The 23,134-nt window shown below is 45.7% G+C and overlaps 1 protein-coding gene across 3 annotated transcripts in view; it reads left to right on the top strand.

Moving 5' to 3' along the window:
* The window catches only part of TSPAN12 (tetraspanin 12), a 300,631-nt gene that overhangs the window by 152,168 nt on the left and 125,329 nt on the right, over nt 1–23,134 (top strand). For all 3 annotated transcript variants that reach the window (XM_069229859.1, XM_069229858.1, XM_069229860.1), the window contains one exon: nt 21,096–21,231. In XM_069229859.1, coding sequence (XP_069085960.1) covers nt 21,096–21,231 — 136 coding nt within the window. The remainder of the gene's footprint in view (nt 1–21,095; nt 21,232–23,134) is intronic.

The raw sequence follows: 23,134 nt of genomic DNA, 5'->3' as shown, positions 1-23,134 counted from the left end.
ACTGTTCAATCTTTTCTTCCCCCAGGAACTGTTGAAAATTGCACTGTCTACTTTTAAAATAGCTTTTTGCCATTTTATGGAAAACTGTATACATTGTGGATTTTATTCAAAGTTCTAAGTATTACTATGCAAAGTACCTTGCATTTTATGTACTTACCTGCAAACTGAATCTTGTGGTTCTAGAAATAAATTAACAGAATATATTTTTCTTTATAAAGACCTATTGGTCTTGAGTTAAGTCATTGAGTGTGTGTTTCTTCTACTGCTTGTGTGTGTACAACAAATGCTTAACACTACCCTCTAATAAGCCTAACTGCTCGACCACACTACCGCAAATAGAGCATTAGTATTATCTGTTATTCCCTCTGTGGACACCTGGACTCTGTGCACACTATATCTGATTTTGATATAGTATATACACAGAGCCAGCTTCCTACACCGACCATACAATATAATTCTCTGTGTGGTGAAATTGTACAAAGTGTTCTACCCTGGGTGCATTTTTCACTTTGCACCTTACTCTCGATTGATATTGCAAAATGTGTTTCTTTATTTGCTGAGTGGTTTTGCCAACATAGGGAAGGCCACAGTGGCACGTGATACAATAAATAACGTTGATCGTTTTACAATTAAAGAATTCTTTCAGGATAAAATGAAATCCATTGATATTAAAAGATTTTGTCAATTTGGTGATATTAGAAGCAGCACAATTGTTGCATTTATAGTGTCCAGTAAAAGGAGGGAGTTGGAGCATCTGTTGAAGATTTGGGGTAGCAGGTATGCTTTTACCACTTTATCTCTTAGGTTGACACCCCCCCCCTTAAAGGTAACTACGGAGGCAAGGCAATAGAGACACGGAATAGCCCAGTGCTATACGGGCCAAAACAGTGCTCAGTCTTGTGTGGACCTGTGCGGTCCTGCCACCTGCAGAAGCTACCACGGCTTTTCACAGCCGCTCTCACAGCCTCAACCATGGATTCTCCTTGACACGCCCACTTCCTATGTCATTGCACGCTCACTCACTCCTCAAAATACCACAGTGCTGGTTGAATTTGTGGCGATTGCTGAGTAATATGTGACCTTTTTATGTGGGTACAGATTTACAAGATACTGCAGTGACAGACCAAAGTAGAAACATCAAAAAAAGTTAGTTTGCAAGATATTTGTTTTTTTTGTCAAGGACTAAAGCAAATCTTTGTTTTAAAAGTTATATTCTGCCAACAATAAGAAATTTATTTTTTGTACAGGACTTCCATTTTTGGTGTAAACATGTCAATTTAGTTCTTCAGTGGGCATCTTTGCTTTTGGTCTTAACTTTGGAACCACAGTGATAACCAGCAAGTCAACTTAACAAGAGTCTGTGACTCTCTGGTTCTTTCCTATTGTGCTGCCTCTTCCTCTGTTATAAGATTATGCAAATTCCGTCAGGCATAAAGTCTATCTAGACATGTGACCATAGCGGGCTGCCAGAGCAAAGGCTATTTATCAGCTTCTATAATACAATATTAACATAAAAATAGTGCTGTACTAAATATCAAGTTTACGTACTTAATTTAAACTACAAAAATATTACAAAATATTGTGGTACTAAGCATCAAGATTATGTAGGTAAGAATATATATATATATATATATATATATATATATATATATATATATATATGAGCATGGTTAGCCCCCACATTTTGCCTGGTATCTGATGTAATGTTGACTGAAAGTGCACTGGATTCCTGTTAACCAGCTCCCCAGTGCCAGATCTCTTTCCCCTAAAACTGCACAGTTGGTTCCCCAATTGGCAAAACCTTTAGCGCTCTCTATAAGTCCCCAGTAAATGGTACCCCTACCCCTGGTACCAGGGGTATGAGGTACTAAGGGGGTCCCTAAGGGCTGCAGCACAAGTTGTGGCACCGTATGGGACCTCTCACCAAGCACATGACAGGCTGCCTTTCTAGGCTGTGTGTCTTGGTGCAGATAACAGTGAAAACATGACATGGCACATTGCCCGTGTGCTATGTCCGCTAACAATGTATATAACATATATAAGTCACCCCTTTAGCAGGCCTTACAGCCCTAAGGCAGGATGCATTATCTTACATGCGAGGGCATATTTGCACGAGCAGATATGCCCCTGCTATGTCTTTGTCGATTCTCAAACATAGGGCCTCACTACGAGTGTGGCGGTCCGAGGACAGCCACACTCACATTGACGGTCAGACAGCCGCACTCCAATTACATCTTTGGCAGGCGGACCCACCTAAAGACCGCCGTCCCCGCCAAGATCGTAGATCTCGATGGGGTGACGGCAGTCAGGCTTGTAACTAGCCAGGGTGGGGCTGAACTCAGTGCTGCCTGGCTGATTACAACCCCACTTTCCGCCAGCCTTTTCATGGCGGGAACCCAGCCATGAACAGGTTGGCAGAAAGCCAGTGCTGGGGGCCACAGGAGGGCTTCTGCACTGCCCATACCCATGGCATGGGCAGTGCATGGGCCCCCCTGCCCAGCGGCGTCAGAATGCGCACTGTCTGCTTTGCAAGGGTGCTTTCTGAGTGTGACGGTCCCCTCTGTGCCACGATATAGGACTCGGTTCCCATAAGGGAGTCGATTCCTATATCGTAGCATGGTTCCCACTGGACTGACCAGCGGGAATGCCTAGTACAATGTTCCTGCCCGGTACCCCGGTGAGAACATTGTAATGCGCTCGGTGGGGACATCACCGCCATGGCGGTAGCATCCTCCCTGTGAGTTTCGCAGTCCTGCGGTGGGACACCCAACCTCAAAATGAGGCCTTCAGTAAGTGAACAGGGAAGACATTTTAAATGCATTTGCTGGACACTGGTCACTAAAAGTTTCCCAGCTACATGATGGCTTTTCTGAACCAAACATCTCAGATTAATAAACCCTCACTGATTCCAGTGAGGGATTTATTAATAAATGCACCCAGAGGGTTCCTTAGACGTGCCCCCTGAAAACCTCTGCGCTACTAGTGTGTTAACTGACTGGTCCTGACCAGTTTAGCCAACTTTACCATGTTTCTGACGCCTCCAAGGTGAGAGCCAGCGCTCTCGAGGGCAGAGACAAAAGCCTGTACTGGGCGGGGGAGTTAGCGCCTCACTCACGCAGTATGGACATTCCAGGTTGGGAAACTTCAAAGGCCTAGCTGCCTTTGTGATGCAACCCATGTCTGTCCAGATGGCGTAGACGACCGCCCCCGCCCATACCCCATCCTGACCCCACTTTTGATGACAGAACAGGTGGGGAAATTAAGCAGATTATGAGGTGTGCCCACTTCATGCCAGTCCCACCCCTAATTTGATGAGCTGAAGTGGACACCACTTTTTAAATTCCTCCATTTTGTTTGGAAGGAATTAGGCCAGTAGAGTTAGGGTTATGCCCACTTCCCAGCAGAAGTCATCATCAAAAGGGTGTAGTCACCCTTAAGGTGGGCAGCTCATTGGCTACCACCTGGCATTCCCTGTAACACCCCGAAATTGAGTATTTAGGTGGCGCCCCTGAACGCTAGAACTCAGATCCTGATGACTTAAGAAGAAAAGGACAAAGAAGAGACCCACCCACAGAAAAGGAGAAGAAGGAGTACCTGACCTGGTTCCAACCCTGCTGCCCTGCCCGCACTTCTCGACGAGCTCTTCACCAAAAGTAACCTGGGAGGACTCCCTGCTTTTGAAAAAAAAACTCAAGTCTCCTGTGAGCAGCGGACCTGCTCTTCAACCAACTCCAAGGAAAGGACTCTGCAGCCTCTGGAGTCGTAAGGACCTGACACCTGAAGACACCATTGCAACCGCAGTCATCGACCCAAATGGAAATGGACTTTCAGTCCTAGCAAGGACCATTAGCTGTCCAGAGTCAGAGTCCATTTTGGTTTCACCCCTCCTGGACTCCCAGAAGTCGCCTGCAGTGAAACCAACTGTGAAGACCGCCACATTATGAGTGTGGCCTGCCACATCTCCACTCATACCACCATGGCGGTCGGACTCGCTGAGTCGGAGATGAGCAGAAGACCACCAGCAGTATTAGGAGCTGCCTTTCCATCAGGGTTTCCGCAGGGATAGTACCGCCACAAAAACCCTGGTGCAAAGGCTACCGGTGACAGAGAATTTCTTCCCTGTCACTGGTAGACCCACACCCCCTAGCAAGCACAAAACACCCCACTCCTCCTTCAGGTACAGCACCCCCACCACCTTCATACATGCACATGCACACGCACACAGACACCCACACTCACCAAGCATACACTCATTCACCTACACACACGCATTCACTCAGACGCATCCATATTCGCATTCACCTCAGCACTCATACACGCATTCAACCATGCATGCACACACCCATACATACACTCGTATACACACCCATTCAAACATGCATACACACACGCAGACAAGCACCCACTCACACGCGTGCACACAACACCCCTCACCCTCCTCCCCTGACGGACGGTCAACTTACCTGGTCCGGGGAGGAGGTCGTCCGCCAGGGAACAAGAAGGGGCACTTCCTCCTCCGGCAGCACCCTGCGATCAGGACACCGCCACAACCTAATATTGCACATAATACGGCGGGCGGTGTCCTTCAGGTGGGGCGGGGCCGGTGGTGTAACCGCCCATGTGCCTTCACCCGCCAGCACGACTACTGCTGGTTTTCTGCCCAAAGTGTGGGGGAAACCCAGCAGTACCTGTAATATGGTGGGCAGAAGACCGCCAGCACTGCCGGTCTTCTGGCGCCCGCAGCTTTGGCGGTCTTCAAGGAAGACTGCCAAAGTCATAATGATCACCTAAGTCTTTTCAGGAGCTTTGGCCAATGAATCCCACTTACCACACTTCTGCTTTCCATCCTCCCTCCAAGGCTATGGAGTCCCTTGCAGTCTCCCCCCCTTCCTCAGACCCCCTCCTCCTCTTAACATGCCCTGGGTTGTGTTCCATTTTCCCCATATCTTGTCCCATTTCGCTGGGCAACCCTTACTTTGGTAGACCACTCTTTCAGACACACAGCACCAGTCCACATCTGCCAACAAATCCACCCCCCTAGAAAACCCCTTCATTACACTCACTTCTTTCAAGTAGTCTGGTCCAGAGTGGGAGTGAGTGCAGACAACACCTCCTCCTCCCCAGGTAATGATTTGCTTCGCTCAATGCTTGCACTACAGCCAGGGTGTGAGTCGGTAAATGCAGGGCCTCCCTGCCGGCTGTACAGGACTTTCTCATAGCCCGAGGGGCCAATCGTTTAACTTTCAACCATATAGGCTGGCTTTGCGGGTTCTGCAAAGGCCCACTCATTGATCACCACCAGCTGGGTCGCCCAGTAGTACATCCAGGCATCTGGAATGGCCAGCCCTCCATCATAAATCCCCCTCTGAAGCTTCCTCAGTGCTATTCCGGGGGCTCCCTCGCCCATAACAGAGATCTAAGGCTCTGGTCGATTTTCGGAAAGACCCCTTTGGGAATCGCCACTGGGGTGTTCTGAAACTCATATAGTAGTCGGGGCAGGATCATCATTTTGTACAGAGCTGCCTTGCCCATTAATGTCAACGGTAGTTGTCGCCAGTGTTCTACATCTCTCTCTAGTCTTTCCACCTGCGGGGACAAGTTTTTCAAAAGGAATTCTTCCAGGTGTCTATGTATATCCCCAGGTATTTAAAACCATTGGGTGCCACAGGAGTTTTGGCGTGGGGAAGCAGAGCAGGGGCCCCCCAATCTAAGGGGTATAGTAGAGATTTATCCCAGTTAATAATGTATCCGGTATATTCTCCGAAGATGCAGAAGATTTGTAGTAGCCTGTCTATGAAGAGAACTGGATCCATGACATATAGTAGTACATCATCTGTGTATAGCAAAATTCACTCTTCCCACCTTCTACCACCCGGGATTCCCCAAACCAGTGGGTCCTGTTGGATCCAGGCTGCATGTGGTTCTAGGTCTAGTGCAAATAGCATAGGGGAAAGGGGGCATCCCTGTGTTGTTCCTCTCTGAAGTTCAAAGGTGCAGGAAGTTACCCCTTTTACTCCCACCCTCACCAGTGGTTTCTAATAGAGCAGTTTAACCCAGGCACAGACCCGCTGGCCAAATCCCAGTCTGCGAAGTGTTGCAAAATGTATCCCCACTCCAGACTGTCAAATGCCTTTTTGGGCGTCCAAGGCTAGCAAGGCTGCCTGGGTGTCTCTCTGCGGCTGTGTCATGTGGAGCACCCGTACAGTAGATGGATGTTAAGCCGGGTGCTTCTATGGGGCATAAATCCTGATTGATCAGGATGAACTATGGAAGTGATCACCGTTTGCAGCCGAGTGGCCAGTACCTTGGCGGGTACCTTTGCCTCCACGTTCATTAAGGATATAGGCCTATACAACGCACATTGTGTTGCCAGCTTCCCTTCCTTAGGTATTATTACTGTAGTTGCTGTCCTCTAATCTTCTGGCAGTTTCTGGGTACTCAGTGCCTCGTGATACATTTGGGTAAGATGTGGGGCCACCCTAATTTTCAGCCCCTTGTAGAGCTCCACTGGGAGCCCGTTTGGGCCTGCTGCTTTTCAGGACTGTAAGGCTCCGACTGCCTGTCCTTTCTCCTCTGCCGTCAGCTCCCCTTCCAGTGACTCAGCCTGTCCACGGAGGATCGCCTTAAGGGCCTCCCACAATACACAGCGGCAGGACACTGACCCAAAGTTTTCTTTGAAGTAGAGGTCCGTCCCTTCCCGTAGTCTTTCTCCAATGACAGGGTCTTTCAAGTACCATGTAGATATTCTGGGTACGGTGGCATAGTCTTGTTCTGGTCCCTTTAGTGTTGTCATCACTGGCAAGTGATCAGAGATCCCTTGTGTCCCATGTCGGGCATCCCCAAAGTGATCTGTGTGTAAACTGTGAGTGTATATGTGTTCTATCCTGGAAAAGCTGCCATGTGGGGTGGAGTAATATGTATATGCCCTCTCATATGGGTGTAGCGCCCTCAAAATGTCCACCAGTCCCACCGCCTCTACAAACGATCGTACATATAATTAGCATGAGCCCTTCCCACCGTCCCGTGATCGCAGTGATTCAGCCGATGGGGTCTGTCCTGGAGCGTGCTAGTGTAAATGGTAGTATCCTAAGCAGAATGCCCGCCCTTTGGCATCCGAGGAGTATCCCACGTGTTCCACCAAAGTGTATCCGAATCTGTTTAGGGCCTTGTAATTGTTCCCTCTAAGGTGGGTTTCCTACGTCTGGTGCCATTCGCCTGAGGTAGTGTAGGACTATTGTACTCTTAATTTTACTCCCCAGCCCATTTACGTTTCAGGACAAGATACTCAGGCCCATGGTTATACTTTTTTTAGCGCCACACTAGCATCATTTTTTGACGCAAAAGTGACGGAAACTTACATTGTATTTTGTAAGTTTGCGCCGTTTTTGGATAAAAAAATGGCACAAATCCGGCGCTAAAAAAGTATAAATATGGGCCTCAGTCCCTTATGTGAACTACTAGCCATTGTATGTTATTGGGTTGGTCTCTGTATCATGTTCTCCCCAGCCGTCGGAACCCTGGCGTGTGTGGTTGGGTTCCCTCTAGAAACCCCTTCTCACCACTCCCAACTTTTGTATGCACGCTTCAAACAATTAAACTCGTTGACTTCCCCATTTTAACTTTACTTCCCCCAAATAACCCCGCCCCTCCCTCCCTGCTACCCTGCCCCGCGGACCCCAACAACCAGCTTCACAACTTGACAGAGTGCCTGTCGCCCCAAAACATTCAAACCAATTTGTAGATGTTGTAGGCAAACAATAGCAGATGGTCCGCCATTCGTCTCCGGCTCTGACCCTGTTATTTCATTACCGTATAACCAGTCTGGCGGCAGGGTTGGTCTTTAGTTTCGCCCTGAGCTCCCAGGCCGTTGCCCCGACTCCTGCCTCAGGCTCAGCTAAACTCTCCTTCTGTTGCTTGGCTCGAGTCTAGTCCCTCCCAGTCTGATTCTCCCTCTGGGCCGGGCCTGGATCGGTCCTTCTGTCTTTCACCTGCATTCAGGCTGCCTTGTTGGTCTCTATTTGTCCAGGTGAGACTTGTCGGGCTTGTCTTGGAGCCCCCATCTCTCTTGTCGCTCTTGGGCCCCTGACCCTCACTGTTCTGTCTTGCGCCAGCCCTCCAACCAGTCCCATGTATTCTACGGAGACTGCAAGAGCCAGGACCTGCCATCTTGCACTATATTTAGTTTGGCTGGGAATATCATCATATATTTGATGTCTTTGGCCCGAAGGGCCCGTTTGCCCTCCTCAAAATGGCGTCTCTGCCTCTGGACCTATTGGGTGAAGTCCAGAAAAAAGCAGAACAGTGTGTGTTCCCATTTCAGATCTCCCTTCGGACTGGCTGTCTGGAGGATTGCGCCTCGGTCTCTGAAATTTAATACTCTAGCGAATATTGTGCAGGGGCGCACCCGCTGGGCGTGGTCATGTCGGCACTCTATGCGCTCTTCCAGTTGTAAAGTAGTTAGACAAAAGTTTAGGACTCAATTTGTTCAGGATGAGGTCTTCTACGAACAGTTCTGTACAGTGCCCTTCTGCCACTTCCGGAACTCAGTGATCCTGATTTTCCAGCTTCGCCTCCATCTTGGCCTGCTTCTTTGTCAGATCTTGTACTTGCTTTTCTAGTTGTTTGTTGATGGCCTGGAGCCCGCTGATCTGACCTTCTGCCATGGTGACCTTGTCTGTGACTTTGCGAAGGTCTGTGTGCAATAAGTTGACATCTAATGTCACTGCATTGATTTTCAGCTCAATATTGTTCCATAGCGCTTGTATGGCATCCAAGATTTCACGCAGAGAAGGGTCTCCACTCCCTGGGCCCCCCCCCCATACAGTCTGGTGCGTCCCTCTCTGATCCGGCTGTCTTCGACTGAACTGTGTACTTGTCCAAGTTATTAGTCTGCGTTGCTTGTGGGCCTCAGTTGCGCCCCATCTTATCAGGCTCTTTCCTGGTATCCCACCGCTGGGGCCGTCTCATGGTCCCACTGTGGTGGGCGATTAGCTGGTCGATGTTTTTCCGGTCCCTCTTGAGGTGTCCTCCCGGGTGTTTAAACTGCTTCGCCCCTCTCAAGCCATCTCCTGGCCCAGTCCCAGCTTCTCCAGATGCCTTCAGCCTTGGGAAGTTGCGCGCAGTGGTCTAGCTTCTGCCACCGTGCCTCAGGTTATCTCTAACAGGGCACTTTCTGGGGGATTGCCTTCCCCTCTTCACTGCAGACCCCTCTGTTAATAGGGACGTCCTCCTTTCCCTACCGTTGCTGGTTCTTTAGGCTTGATCCCTGTGGACCTTTCCTATCCTCACGGAGGGCTGTCGTGCCTCCTTAGCATTTTGGGCCTCTACCCTCCCTCCCAGAAGCTCTCCGGATGGGCAACTTATCTCTCTTGTCACTCTTGGGCCCCAGACCCTCACTGTTCCGTCTTGCGCCAGCTCTCCAACCAGTCCCATGTTTCCTACGGAGACTGGAAGAGCCAGGACCTGCATCTTGCACTATCTTTAGTTTGGCTGGGAATATCATCATATATATTATGTCCTTGGCCTGAAGGGTCCGTTTGACTTCCTCAAAAGAGCATCTCGGCCTCTGGACCTAAAGGGTGAAGTCCAGAAAGAAGCAGATCAGTGCGTTTTCCCATTTCAGTATTCCCTTCGAACTGGCTGTCTGGAGGATTGCGTCTCTGTCTCTGAAATTGAATACTCTAGCAAATATTGTGCGGGGGTGCGCCCGCTGAGGGTGGTCATGTCAGCACTCTATGTGCTCTTTCAGTGGTAAAGTAGTTAGACAAATGTTTGGGACTCAATTTGTTCAGGATGAGGTCTTCTACGAACAGTTCTGTACAGTGCCCATCTGCCATTCCGGAACTCCAGTGATCCTGATTCTTCAGCTCTGCCTCCATCTCAGCCTGCTTCTTTGGCAGGTCTTGTACTTGCTTTTCTAGTTGTTTGTTGATGGCCTGGAGCCCGTTGACCTTCTGCCATGGTGACCTTGTCTGTGACTTTGCGAAGGTCTTTGCGCAATAAGTTGACATCTAATGTCACTGCATCAATGTTCGGCTCAATATTGTTCCATAGCGCTTGTATGGCATCCATGATTTAATGCAGCGAAGGGTCTCCACTCCCTGGCCCCCCCATACAGTCTGGTACGTCCCTCTCTGATCCAGCTGTCTTCGACTGAACTGTGTACTTGTCCAAGTTATTAGTCTGCGTTGCTTGTGGGCCTCGGTTGCGCCCCATCTTATCAGGCTCTTTCCTGGTATCCCACCGCTGGGCCGTCTCTTGGTCCCACTGCGGTGGGTCGATTCGCTGGTCGATGTCTTTCGGGTCCCACTTGGGGTGTCTCCTCCCGGGCATTTAAACTTCTTCGCCCCTCTCAAGCTGTCTCCCGGCCCAGACCCAGCTTCTCCAGAGGCCTCCAGCCTGGGGCAGTTGCCCTCCGGTTGGGCAACTTATCTCTCCGTTCTTTCTTGTGCCAGATATCCTGTTTGTCCCCTCCGGCTGTAGCTGTCTGCCTGTGCCCCTGCTGCCACTCCCATCTACCTGCATGTTTCGCTTGACCCTGGGAGCCGGACCGCTCCCTGCTGCAACCTTCAGCTGTTCTCGCCTCCGCTTCCGCCCATCTCAGGCCACCTTGGTTTCTCTGGCCCTCAGAGGTGTTCTCCGCCTGCCTGCTTGTCCTGCTCCCCTGGTGCCGTCCTTGCCCTGCAGTGCTCCTCCGTGCGTGCTGCAGTCTTGAAGGCCCCCTAGAGGCATCGAGCCAGTTTTCCTCCTCTTCCAACGCCGCCTGGATCTGGGGTTCTCGGCCTACTCCCTCCAGTGCTTACTTTGCTCTCCTGGTGCTTCTCCTTATTGGGGGGCCACACTCTTCAGTTACTATGCTCCCGACCGCGTATTCTGTTTCCGCACACCATTTTGTCCTGTTGCTCTATCCAGCTTGAGGACTGCCCCCTCTTCCCGACCCTTTGCCTCTTTCTGTTGGTTCTGGTTTTCGCTCTTTTTTGGCCCCGATGCCAGCCGATGCTTTCCCCTGCATCTGCTCTGGATTTATAGGACAAATTTACTGGCCCGATGTATTTCAAAGGAGGATTGTTCACCATGGATTTAGGTGCAGCCTCCTGTCGGGGGCAACCAACAGGTAGGTCACAAACATGGGGTGCTCGGGGACAGAGGTGCACCTTTGGTCCTCTTGACCAGGGCCCCAGGGCGACGGATGCAGGGATGTCTTTCGTGTCAGGTTTCGTAGTCCTGAAGCACTTCAGTCATAATGAAGCTGGCAGTCATAAGGACCACTTTAGTACTTAGGTGCTTCCGTTCACCAACTGTAATGCCAAGTCTCCGATGTTTATATGTATTGTATGCCACGAGGTGTTAAATATTTTTTTTCTTTTTAAAACACAGTGTGTCGATTTTTTAAACTAAAAAGTATGTATGCTTGAAAACGTACTTACCCTATAAAAGAAGTGTTATTTTTATAAATTGCTCTCGAATTTATTCTTTGAGTATTTGTCTCATTTATTGCCTCCGAGTACAACAAATGCTTAGCACTACACTCTGATAAGCCTAATTGCTCGCCCACACTGCCACAAAATAGAGCATTACTCCAATCTACTTTTGCCTCTGCAAATCATTTGGGGATCCACATAGTAAAGATAACTAATATTTCAAAATCAGAAAATCTAAACTATACAATTGTAATGAAACATAAAAAAGTATACAATATAGTTACTAAATAATTACAACTACATTTTCAAAACACGTCTTTAAAACTAATAGTCCTGAATTTTTTTTTTATAAATAATAAATAAAATACAAACATGCTGACATAAAATCACAAAAAAATATCAAAACTGAAATAAAATAAAATATGGAACATTTGCAAAATACTAATATAAACAACTGCAACAATTAATAAAAATAGATATATCTCCAATAAAAAGAAAATAATATTTAAAACACTATATACTTGAAGTAATACACACATAAAATTAAATAAATACCATACAAAGTTCATTAAAATAAAAATAAAAATACTCAACATTAATAGAATAAAATTAGGATTTCAAATTCACCACAAAAAGCAAACATCTGCTTTGTTTTTAGGTAAATACTTCTAGCTACAGATTCCTCACCTTCAGAATATTCCCCAGGCTTCAGACTGGAAATAGAAACTTTTCAGAAGTGCCTTGGTGTGTTGACAGGTGGCACCATGCGCCTCCGCACTGACTCAGTTCTGCCGTTTTGCTCCATAAATGATCTGCAGGCCTATATGGACACCACCCCTGCTTGCAAAAGTCTTCATCTTTTTTTCTGTGCCACCGGATGTGGTTCTGGAGCTTCCTTTGTGCACCTCAGAGACATTTACCTCAAAGTTTTTTTCAGTGTGCAAGGAATGTCTCCTGCAGGAACAACAAGTGTTAATTCCTGTTGGAACTTTTGCAAACAAATGTCTGTGACAGATTACCAGAGAGGCAAAGCTTTATATCGCCAAGCATAAAAAGACCCCTTGGTGGGACTGCTACAAATCACAGTCTGCATCAGAAGTTTGATCTCAGTCTTGTTCCTGAAGACAATGAAGCCATTGGAGAAGCACGGTCAAAATCGTCTGGTAAGTCAAAAAGGAAGCACAAAAAATTGAAGCGGGGTTCTGTACCGTTGCGCCACCTGCATTTGCCTGAACAGGCGGGGGTCTGCAGCTTGGCTCTCGATTCTGAAGTCGACCGACTTTGGAGCCGAGCTGCAGTTGATTCCAGCACATTGTGTGTTTCCGGGGCCAAAAGCCATGCCATATCAGATTGAAGAGTCCTGTGCAGTTGTGCCTCGGCTCTTTGGATCTCTAATGTACCTTTGGGCCCCAAAGAGCTGAGAGACCCTACATCTTGCGTATCTCTGGTGGGTTGGCTCTCGGTGCCACATGGACTCTCCGAACTGGACCTGCTCCAGCCCCAACTTCTTTTCCGACACCATGAACTACGCTGATACCAGACACTTTGACGCTGACTGGTTCGACACTCAAGGATGAGGTTCCGATAGTCCTCTCCAAGGCTGAATTGATGCTGGTCCAAACGCGACAATGTGCAGCCAATACCATTCAAGGTGCCACTTCTCCGATCTGAATTACCACCTCCACAATGGAGAACACACACATTGCATTCCCCTTTTGGTACAGACTCAAACAATGACCATGACCCGGGTGATGAATTTGCTTAACCGTATCAGGATGATAATTGGAACAATGACCTGCAGGAGGCTAGTGGTCTCAGTACCACCCCGGAAATGGCCCTACTCTCACCTCATGGACCAGCCACAGAAGAACTGCTTACTGTACCATTGTCATGCAAAAGGGTTTTAGCCGTTGCCCGGCAGGGCTTTGCTTTGGCTTTGCTTCAGGCTTGCTTAAGAGTTATCTCTCAGCCTTCTTACAATTGCCAGATCAGCCCTCCTCACAGGTTTTGATACAGTTTTTGAAAGGGTTTCAACATATGTTTCCTTTTTCTCCCTTACTCCATGGCACCTTAATCTGGTCCTAAATTATGTGATGTGCACTCTGTTTGAGCCACTTCACAGCTGTCCCTTATGGCTTCTTACCATTAATTCTGTGTTCCTCGTCGCCATCACCTCGACATGGCGTATGAACCTTTGTGTCAATCCAACGAACAGTACCTTCTTCCCAGACAAACTGGTTCTGAGGATGCAAGCATAATTTCTACCAAACTTTGTTATGCCTTTCACGTCAGTAAAATTATCACTCTCCCAGCATTCTGTGCTACACAGTGCCCCTGTAAGGAGGAGGAGAGTATCGATCACTTGAATCCCGAAAGAGCTCTCAGCTTTTACATTGATCATACCAAGAAATACCGGGTGGACGATCAGCTCTTTGTGTGATTCTCTGGAGTGAAAAAAGCCAAGGCAGTGCAGAAGAGAATCATCTCTCGCTGGATTGTGCTCTGCATTACTACCTGCTAAGCATTGGCCCAAAATGTAGCCTCTAGAAAGTCCTACCAGGGCTTAAGCTGCTACCACTGTGTTAGCCTGTGGAGTCCCTGTCCTAGACGTTTGCCAGGTGGTTACGTGGGCATCCCTCCATACGTTCACGAATAACTATTGCCTAGACAGTCTGGTTCACTGAGAGGGGCATTTTGCCCACCCAGTCCTGCAGGATTTTTTGGCTTGTTTATTCATAGACCCACCTCCAAATAGTTACTGCTTTGGTGTCTATTCTGAAGGTGAGGAATCTCTAGCTAGAAGTCGCTATCAGAAGAACAAGCTACTTACTTTCAGTAATAATACTCTTTCTGGCAGAGACTCTAGCTTCAAATTCCTCACTGACCTTCCTTTCCTCCCTTTTCTGTGATTGAACTAATAAGATCCCAATTCTAGGAATCTACACACTGGTCATTACCAATTTGTTCTAAGGCATCTGCGTCTGGGAGCATGGACGGCTTCAAAAGCAAGTTACATCTGCATGCAGGGGTGGTGCCTGTATAGGCCCTGCATGGCGTTTTATAGTGGGAGAACACCAGTGCGAGGCTGCACAGCACCACCTGATGGTGTGCCATGGTACTACTCAAACATTTTCTGGATCCACTCTGACACCGGGGGAATATTTGAAAGGTGAGGAATCTGCTGCTGGTTGGAGTTCCTACCAGAAAGAGCGTTACTGAAGGCAAGTAACTTGTTCTTTCAGTATCGCAAGCTATTTTTTTCTTCCGTTGTGGCCAGCCAATTAGATTGTTTGTTCCCGCTGGACCCAAAAAGCTGGTGGGAGAAAAAGCCAATCAGAATTTTTTGTAAATTACGCCACAGCGGAAATCTCATAGGATCAGCCATCTAGATATGCCTATTTTATAGCCCCTTCATAACTTCCCTGAGCACCTTTTTAAATGCAACTTTCTCAACAATGGCAGAAAATATTTACATCAAATAATGAAAAGCACACTTTCTGAGTAAAGAGCTAACACTGCTAAATTTGGTGTAATTCAGTTCAGCCGTTGTTTCTGTGAAAGAAACAGCTTCTGGAGATAGGGAAAAGCATCCCCATCTCCCAAGACTGTTTCTTTTGTTTCATTGAATTGCCGATCAACACAGGGCACTGACGTCATTTCACTGAAACCAAAATTGAAATGAGCCGATCGTCCCTTTTCATTTTCTCAGTGCTCAGCTCCCCAGCACTGTGGCACATGGGAGAAGTATCACTGGAAGGGGGATAATCTCCCTTTTCCAATGGTACCCCTCCCTAGTGCATACGTGCTTGGGGATTACTGCAGGAGGGCGATCCCCAAGCATGGATTTACCCACTGGACCCAAGGGAGTGGCCCCTTGGGCTAGGGATTTTGCTACCCCCTAATATTTTTGCCCATATTCAGTTTTTCTGCCCACCATGGGGACAGATGGGGGCAATAGCTCCGGATATGCCCTCCCATTCCCCCGGGGGGGGGGGGTGAGAGGGGGCAGAAAGCCCACTAGGAGCCAGGGATTTATTTTTTGTGTAAATGTTGGGGTGGGGACTGCCCTCAATTGGAATTTTTATTGCCTCCACCCCTCCCAGAAATAGAAAGCCCACTGGGCACCACAGATTTCTTTTTTAGTCTTCTAGGAGAATGGCCATTGCAGTGCCCCCACCCCTCCCACCCAAAAATCAGCACAGTCTTTCTGCCCCCCTATACCCTCCCTCAGGGATCGATGGTGCAATAGCCCCCCCCCCCCCCCCCCCCCCCCCAATGCGGGGCAAAAAGCCCAGTAGGCACCAGGGATTTTATTTTGGTAGTGTAGGGGCTGCCCTGAATGGGCATGGCAATGCCCCCTCCCCCTCTCAATATAAATGGGCACAGTCTTTCTGGCCTGCCTGAGGGCAGATGGGGATTATTACCCCCAATCTGTCACCAAGGATGGGCAGAAAGCCCACTATACACCAGGGAAACATTTTCTTAAAATAATAGAGGGGTTGGGGTTGCCCATCATCTTGGGCATGGTTATGCCTCACACTCCAACTGAAGGGGGCAACAGTCTTTCTGTCCCCTCTCCCTCCCCCCCCCTCACCCCCCCTCCCCCTTGCGAACTAAAGCATCTCATCCCAATGGCAAGCAGAAGGACATTTGACCATTTTGGGATTTGATTTTGATGAGCAGCTGCACTTTTTGGACTTGTGTACGCTGCCATATGTAAAAATCTACCAGACCCAGACACTTCTGAAAACTAAACATCTGTGGGAGTCCAGGTTGGTGAACTTCACATGCACCCCACAACATTTTCTTATGCCCAAGGCCCTGCAAACCTCCTACTTTTCCTGCAGTTACACATTTTCCCTACATTTCTTAGGTGGAAACCTTTGGAATCTGCAGGACTCCACAAATTCCCACCACCTAGCATTGCGCCATCTATATTGATAAAAACTCTGTCCCACTTGTGTGGGTGCCCAAAGCACAGTCAGCCTAAAACATATGGAAAAATTGCCCTATTGGACACCTCAGTTTCTACACGTTTTTGGTCCTTCCTTGTCGCACGTGCTTGGCTTGCCTAGACAAGTGAGGTATAATTTTTATCTGTAGGAATTGTGTGGCTCCTCTCAGATTCTAGAACATCACAGACAGGTAAATGTGTTTTTTTCAGACATATATTGAGGTTTGCTTGGAATTCTGGGTAATAGAACCTAGTGAGAGACACACAGGTCACCCCATCCTGGATTACTGTAGGTGTCTAGTTTTAAAAAAATGTACAGGTTTGCTAGGTTTCTCTGGGTGTCAGGTGAGGTAGGGTCCAAAAACCACAGATACCCACTTCCCAAAAAGCGGGTCAGTATTGTGAGGAAACATTTGATGAATCCATGTTGCGTTATAGGCCGTTTCCTGTCACGGGCACTAAGCCTAATCATACAAGTGAAGTCGAATTTTCAACAGATGACTTAGGAGAATGCTGGATGGAAGGAAGACTGTGGCTCTATGAAGATTCCAGAATTTTGCATCACAGAAATGTGAGGCAAATCTGTTTATTATTCAGGGTTTGAGGTTTGCAAGGGATTCTGGGTAAAATAACCTGGTGAGAGCCACACAAGTCACCTAACCCTAGATTCCCCTAGGTGTCTAGCTATTAAAAATGTATAGGTTTGCTGGGTTTTCCTAAGTGCCTGCTGAGGTAGTGCCAAAAAAACCACAGCTACCCACTTTGCAAAAAAAGGGTCAGTGTTTCGTGAAAAAATTGATATATCCATGTTGCACTTAGGGCCGTTTCCTGTTGCAGGCACTAGGCCTACCCATACAATTTTCATCAGAGGACTTGGGAGAATGCTGGGTAGACAGAAGTTTGTGGCTGTGTGCAGACGCCCGAACTTTCCATCACAGAAATGTGAGGAGAATGTGTTTTTTAGTCAAAGTTTGAGGTCTGCAAGGAACTCTGGGCCAAACACCCTGGTGAGAGCACACAAGTCACCCCTCCCTGGATTCCCCTGGTGTCTAGTTTTCAAGAATGTGTAGGTTTGCTAGGTTTTCGTAGGTGCCACCTGAAGTAGGGTCCACAAACCACTGTTACCAACTTTGCAAACAACGGGTCAGCTTTGCATGGAACAATTTTATGTATTCATTTGGGCCATTTCCTGTCGCGGGCACTAGGCCCAGACACACAAGTGAGCTACCATTTTTATCAGGAGACTTAGGGGAACACAGAATAGTAGACTAAGTGTAGCAATTGTCAGTCTCTGCATTTGCGCCTTCCAAATGTAAAACAGTTTCTAAGAAAGAAATATTTTTCAGAAAAGCCCTCTAATTCTCATGCTGATATGGGTAACTCAAAATTCAGAGAAGTGCAAATAACTACTGCTTCTAAACTTTATATTTTGTGCCCATTTCAGAAATACATAGGTTTCCTTGATACCCATTTATCACTCTCTATATTTTACTAAATGATTTATTATATGCCCAGTGCACAATGAAAAACCATTGCATGGTGCAGCTCAGTTATTGGCTCTGGGTTCCTAGGGTTCTTGGTGAACCTACAAGCCCCGTATGTCCCCGAAATCAGAAGCGTCCAGCGGACGTAACAGTACATTGCTTTTGAAAATCTGCCATAGTTAGAAGAAGTTACAGATGGAAACATAGATGCAAATGGCTGTTTTTTTCAACTCAATTTAAATTTTCTTTTATATCAACTGTTACTTTCTTTGGGGAAACCTTGAAGGATCTACACAAACGACTCTTTGCTGAATTCCAAATTTTGTCTACTTTTTAGAAATGTATAGCTTTCTGGGATCCACCATTGGCTTTATACCTATTTCTACCACTAACTGGAAGGAGGTTCAAAGCACAACAAATAAGAAAAATGGGGTATGTCCTAGTAAAATGCCAAGTCTGTGTTGAAAATTGTGGTTTTCTGATTCAAGTCTGCCTGTTCCTGAAAGCTGGGAAGATGGTGAGTCTAGCCCTACAAACCCTTCGTTGATGCCATTTGGAGGGGAAAAACAGATGCTTTCTTCTGCAGCACTTTGTGTTTTCATTTTTCAAAGAAAAAAAAATATAGCTATATTTTGGCAAATTTTTAGATCCCCTCCAGGGGAATACACAAATCTTGGATACCTTTGGAATCTCCAGGATGTTGGAATAAAGGACGCAAATGTGGCGTGGATAACGTATGTAGACAAAAAACTATCGGGCCTAAGCATGAACTAACCCAAATACCCAAAAAAGGGCTTAGCATGGGGGAAGGCTTAGCAGCAAAGGGGTTAAAGAAAAACCCTATAACCTGTAAGTTACAGGTTGAAATTCAGTGGGAGGGCAGTCTGCCACAGACATGTGCCTTTAATCAGAAGTTCAGAAGTTGATTTGCTTAAGAGTTGTGCATGAAACCTGCAGGTTACAGGTTCTGGTCACAGCAAAATAGAATGTCAGATAAATGCAACTGCAGTAAATATGTGTGTGTTATCTGCAGCTCAAACTTTCCAGTGTCATTTGTATAATTCTTTGGTTAATGCACCTACTTCAGTGATTGTTGTTGAGCTTTCTTTTGGGAACCTCCAGAAAGTAGGATAGCTCAGGGTATTAATTTGCCACTGCAGAGATATGTGTTGAGTGTGCAATATGCAAGTCAAAAGTTCCACATGCCAATAAGAGAATTTAGGGCCACATGTATGTACAACTGGTCACAAATGCTGGTCGCTGTTTGCAACAACTATTTTTGTGACCATTTTGGTAATTAGTGAACTGACCTTTGTACTAGTAGGTCAAGTAAAAAGAATCAGGTCTGAGTTTAAAACGATTTTTTTCTTTGTTTAAGAGTGCCACTGCTTCCTCTTGAACATTTTTTTTTACATTCACACATGCACAAAAAGGAAAAGGTTCCCAAGGGGACCCCTTCCGATTTGTGAATGGGTTAACACTACATGTTTGTAATCATTAAAGTATTCATGTTTGCAGCTGGAATTAGATCGCAAAACATTAATACATACCATTCTGGTTCTGTATTGGAAAGGGATAGCTTAAACACCCCTCTTTCAAATACTGAATCAATATTTGGTCTCAAACCCTGATTGTGATTCGCGAATGTGTCAGAGAATCACAGTTTGGGTTTCATAGATCCCATAATGCTTTTTTGCCGTCTCAGATGGGCGATTTGAAAAATGCTTGGTACATCTTGTCCTTAGCATGTTAATGTGTTCTTACAAGATCTGCTAAACCCTGCATGTGAAGGTACCAATGGTAACAATGTTGTTTACAGTTTGTGGAAGGGTGTGCCCACAACATAGACTGATATGCAAACTACAGGTCACAAGTTACAATCCCTATAAATAATTCTCTCATTTACCTTACTGAGGTCTTATGCACATTGCAGACCACAGGTTTTATTCCTTGCAGGACACCTCTGTCTTTCACCTTTTCAGGTTTATAAACCTGAGTGCATTTGGTTGTAGAAAGCTTCCTCTGAGTATAACATTGCTCTCCTGGCAGTGTTGGATATTGAGCCCTGCTAGATGCAAGCAGGTGGTGTTGTAAGCCATTATGCTTTCTTATCAGCCATCAAACTAGGCCAGCAGATTTAGAGCCCGATTTATATTTTGGCCGTCAGCTGTCCTCTGCTGGGCGATGGAGTAAATTACCCTGTCGACTTTGACGGAGGTCCTGACAACCAAATTTATATATATGTCTGTTGAGCCAGCGGACATTTAATGCATTGCAGGACCCACCATCAAACTTGAGGGAGCCGTACGGCAAAGTTACAATTGTCTAATTTTCAAATACAAAACTCGAAAGATAGATTTTCGTGTGGAAAATAATAAAAACAAAGGCAACAATGCCACCACTCATACTCTTAACATTAAAACTACATTCACAGGGGTCATCAGTTATAAACGTCTACAGGCCAGTGTGATCAACTTCCATCTTTCACCATGTTGTTGAGTTTAATTTTGATTTTTCTAATTATATAAATTCCTAATTTAGATATGTATACTATATATAGTATGAGTAAAACCTACTTTTAATATATTTTTTGTCTACTGTTCTTATGACAATGCAATTAATTAATTTTTACTTGTTAGGTTTGTTATTTTGCATGACTTTGCTTTAAAAACAGTGAAACAAGAATTTCATGGTTACTTTTCCTTATTAGATATTAAGATACGATGATAGAACTTTACATATTCAGCAAAAAAAAACACTGTTGAAGGAATGTTGTGGTTACAGTGCAAGCCTGAAACCTGGTCCATAGAGTCAATATGGCTAACACAACCTTTCTGAAGGTTTTGTGCAGCTGCGTTAAACCACAGAAAATTATTAAGGATTAAAAAATGTCCCTTTTACAGGGAGTACATGTATTGTAACAATAACAATAAAGTTGCTGATGCATGTTTGGCTTGCAGCATAAATACATATTTATAACAGTTGGTATTTATTCTGCAGGCCAAACATGGATCAACAATCATAAAATAAATTGAAAATTACATTTAATCACAATACTATAAGGTATGTGATTTCAGGATTAATCGAAATGACAGATTGAAACCTATGTAAAGTAGAATATGTTTCTCAATAGGTCTACATAATAGGGGGATTTATTTCTGTGATGTTGCAGTTGCACTTAAAATGACATAAAATAAAATATTGTCTCTGGAGGTTAAAAATATTACTTTTTTTCAGATTGGAGGAAGCTGTGATTTTTGCTTATGTTCCGGTGGTTCACCCAGCGATGATTGCTGTCTGCTGCTTCCTCATTGTTGTGGGGATGCTGGGATACTGGGGAACAACGAACAATGATATACTCCTTCTCATGTGGGTAGGTTCATGAATCACTGCTTATGTGACATCATTGCAAAGTAATTGACAAATACATTTTCACTCGTTCTATCACAGAACATCCTCCTGGTTGTTCCAAAATATTAGAATATATTATCATCTTTGTTTGACATAATTATGCAGAGGGAATGGGGAAAGGCAGGCATTCATGGCTAGTAATGATTTCCACCACCTCAAGATGACAAAATGTCCTGCTACGCTCTAGAATACATCTCAACACAGTCCTCTAGGTATTGTGTGGACATGAACATGCAGTGGGAAAGAGCAAGTGGAACTTTTATGGGACAACATTTGCCGAAGTTGCTAGCTCTAGTATGCAATTACTTAATTTCAAGCAAATATTTGCATAACTTTACCCGTTCTTCAAAACTGTGTAAACAGATATTTGTTTGTAGATTAAGAAAGGGAATTCTGTAGACAGATGCACCTGATTGCCACTCAAATGCATTGCTTCAGTGTCCAGAGTTGAAAACCTCAATTAAGGGTATCAAACTTTTAAAAGAGTATTTTTCTTTCTCTCATTTCAAAGATATTAAGTCATTGAAAGTGCTTAGTACAGAGGATATCATCAGCCTGTTAAATAAATGTCCACAAGGTTAAGTTTAAATGTTGATAAAGTGGCTCAATCAACAGTTTGACTCGCTAGGTTCACAGTAATTGAGATAGGTGTTTCCTCTGTTTCCTTTGATCGTGAGCTCACATCTTTTTAGGCTGTGACTTTCTGGAGGCATGGTGTTAAGGCTTACTCTTAGGGGGAGATCTTACACTCAAATACAAGTAACATAAACAACATACACTAAGGACAAAATACAAGTCTGCCAAGGTGCTGAGTTGGCAGAGGCCTATTTTCACGAAGGTGTTCCCACTGTTGCAGCACTTATGGCAAAAATGTAATGCTGGGTGAACCATTAAGCCATGGTGGCCCTCTTGATATTGATTTTGTTTTCCCTCAAAGTCGAGATATTGTTCTGTAAAGCAAAACAGCAATGGCTCCTAATGCTGTAGGAGTCTTTCCTTACAACTTGTGGGCTTCATTCCTCATCTTTCCTATAGGGTACAGTCATGCCCCACATGACATATCCATGCAAGAGCAAGGAATGTTGGAAAGCTTGCCCAAAAAAGGGTGGGTCTGCTGTGATTCAAAAGCCAGTGGGTCTGTGGCAAAGGGGCCCCCAGCTAAGGATGAATGAGGCCAGTGGTGAATGAAGCCAGTGATATATCTTTAAAAGAGGACTCTTATTCATAAATGGCTTAATAGTTAAGTCATATGCAATCATTTTACAGCTGAATACTTTTATACTCAATGAGGGGATAGTCTTAATGTTGGAGTTTACACTCAGAGAAGTTAGGAAGGGAATGTGACAAAAGAGGACATAATGCAATGCCAGTGACTTAAATGGACAGTCTAGAAGGGCAGACACACAGTTCTAAGGATTACTTATTATGTTTAACCTTGCTTTTTACGTAAGAATGCCCCTACCCCAAAAAGCAGAAAAGAAAAGCTGTGGGAAATGAAGAAGACAATGGGCCCAATTTAGAATTTGGCAAACGAAGTAAAGGCAGTCAAGGTGGCAGTGCTTAATTAAAGCCAGCGGCTTCCAGTGGGAGCCACTGACACTCAATTTAGGGGGACCAGCACTTTTTTCCCTCATCAGACATTGTGTAAATACGGAGGAAAAAAAAGACAGAAAGAACATCATAAAAGTAGAAAGAAGAACATGCAAGAGTGAAAAAAATGGAAAGAGAGTGCCTGGTGGTGGATTAGAGAGAGATAAGGTGGATTTTAGACTACACAGCCTTGGTGTTGGGCCCGACAACACTTAATTGCACTGGCTGAGGGCTTCTGAGCAGAGCTTTGGACATCAGTTCTTTGTTTTACAAAC

This window comes from Pleurodeles waltl, chromosome 4_1, assembly GCF_031143425.1.
Source record: "Pleurodeles waltl isolate 20211129_DDA chromosome 4_1, aPleWal1.hap1.20221129, whole genome shotgun sequence".
In the NCBI taxonomy this organism is placed as follows: Eukaryota; Metazoa; Chordata; class Amphibia; order Caudata; family Salamandridae; genus Pleurodeles; species Pleurodeles waltl.
This window is presented reverse-complemented; position numbering and strand designations above follow the sequence as displayed.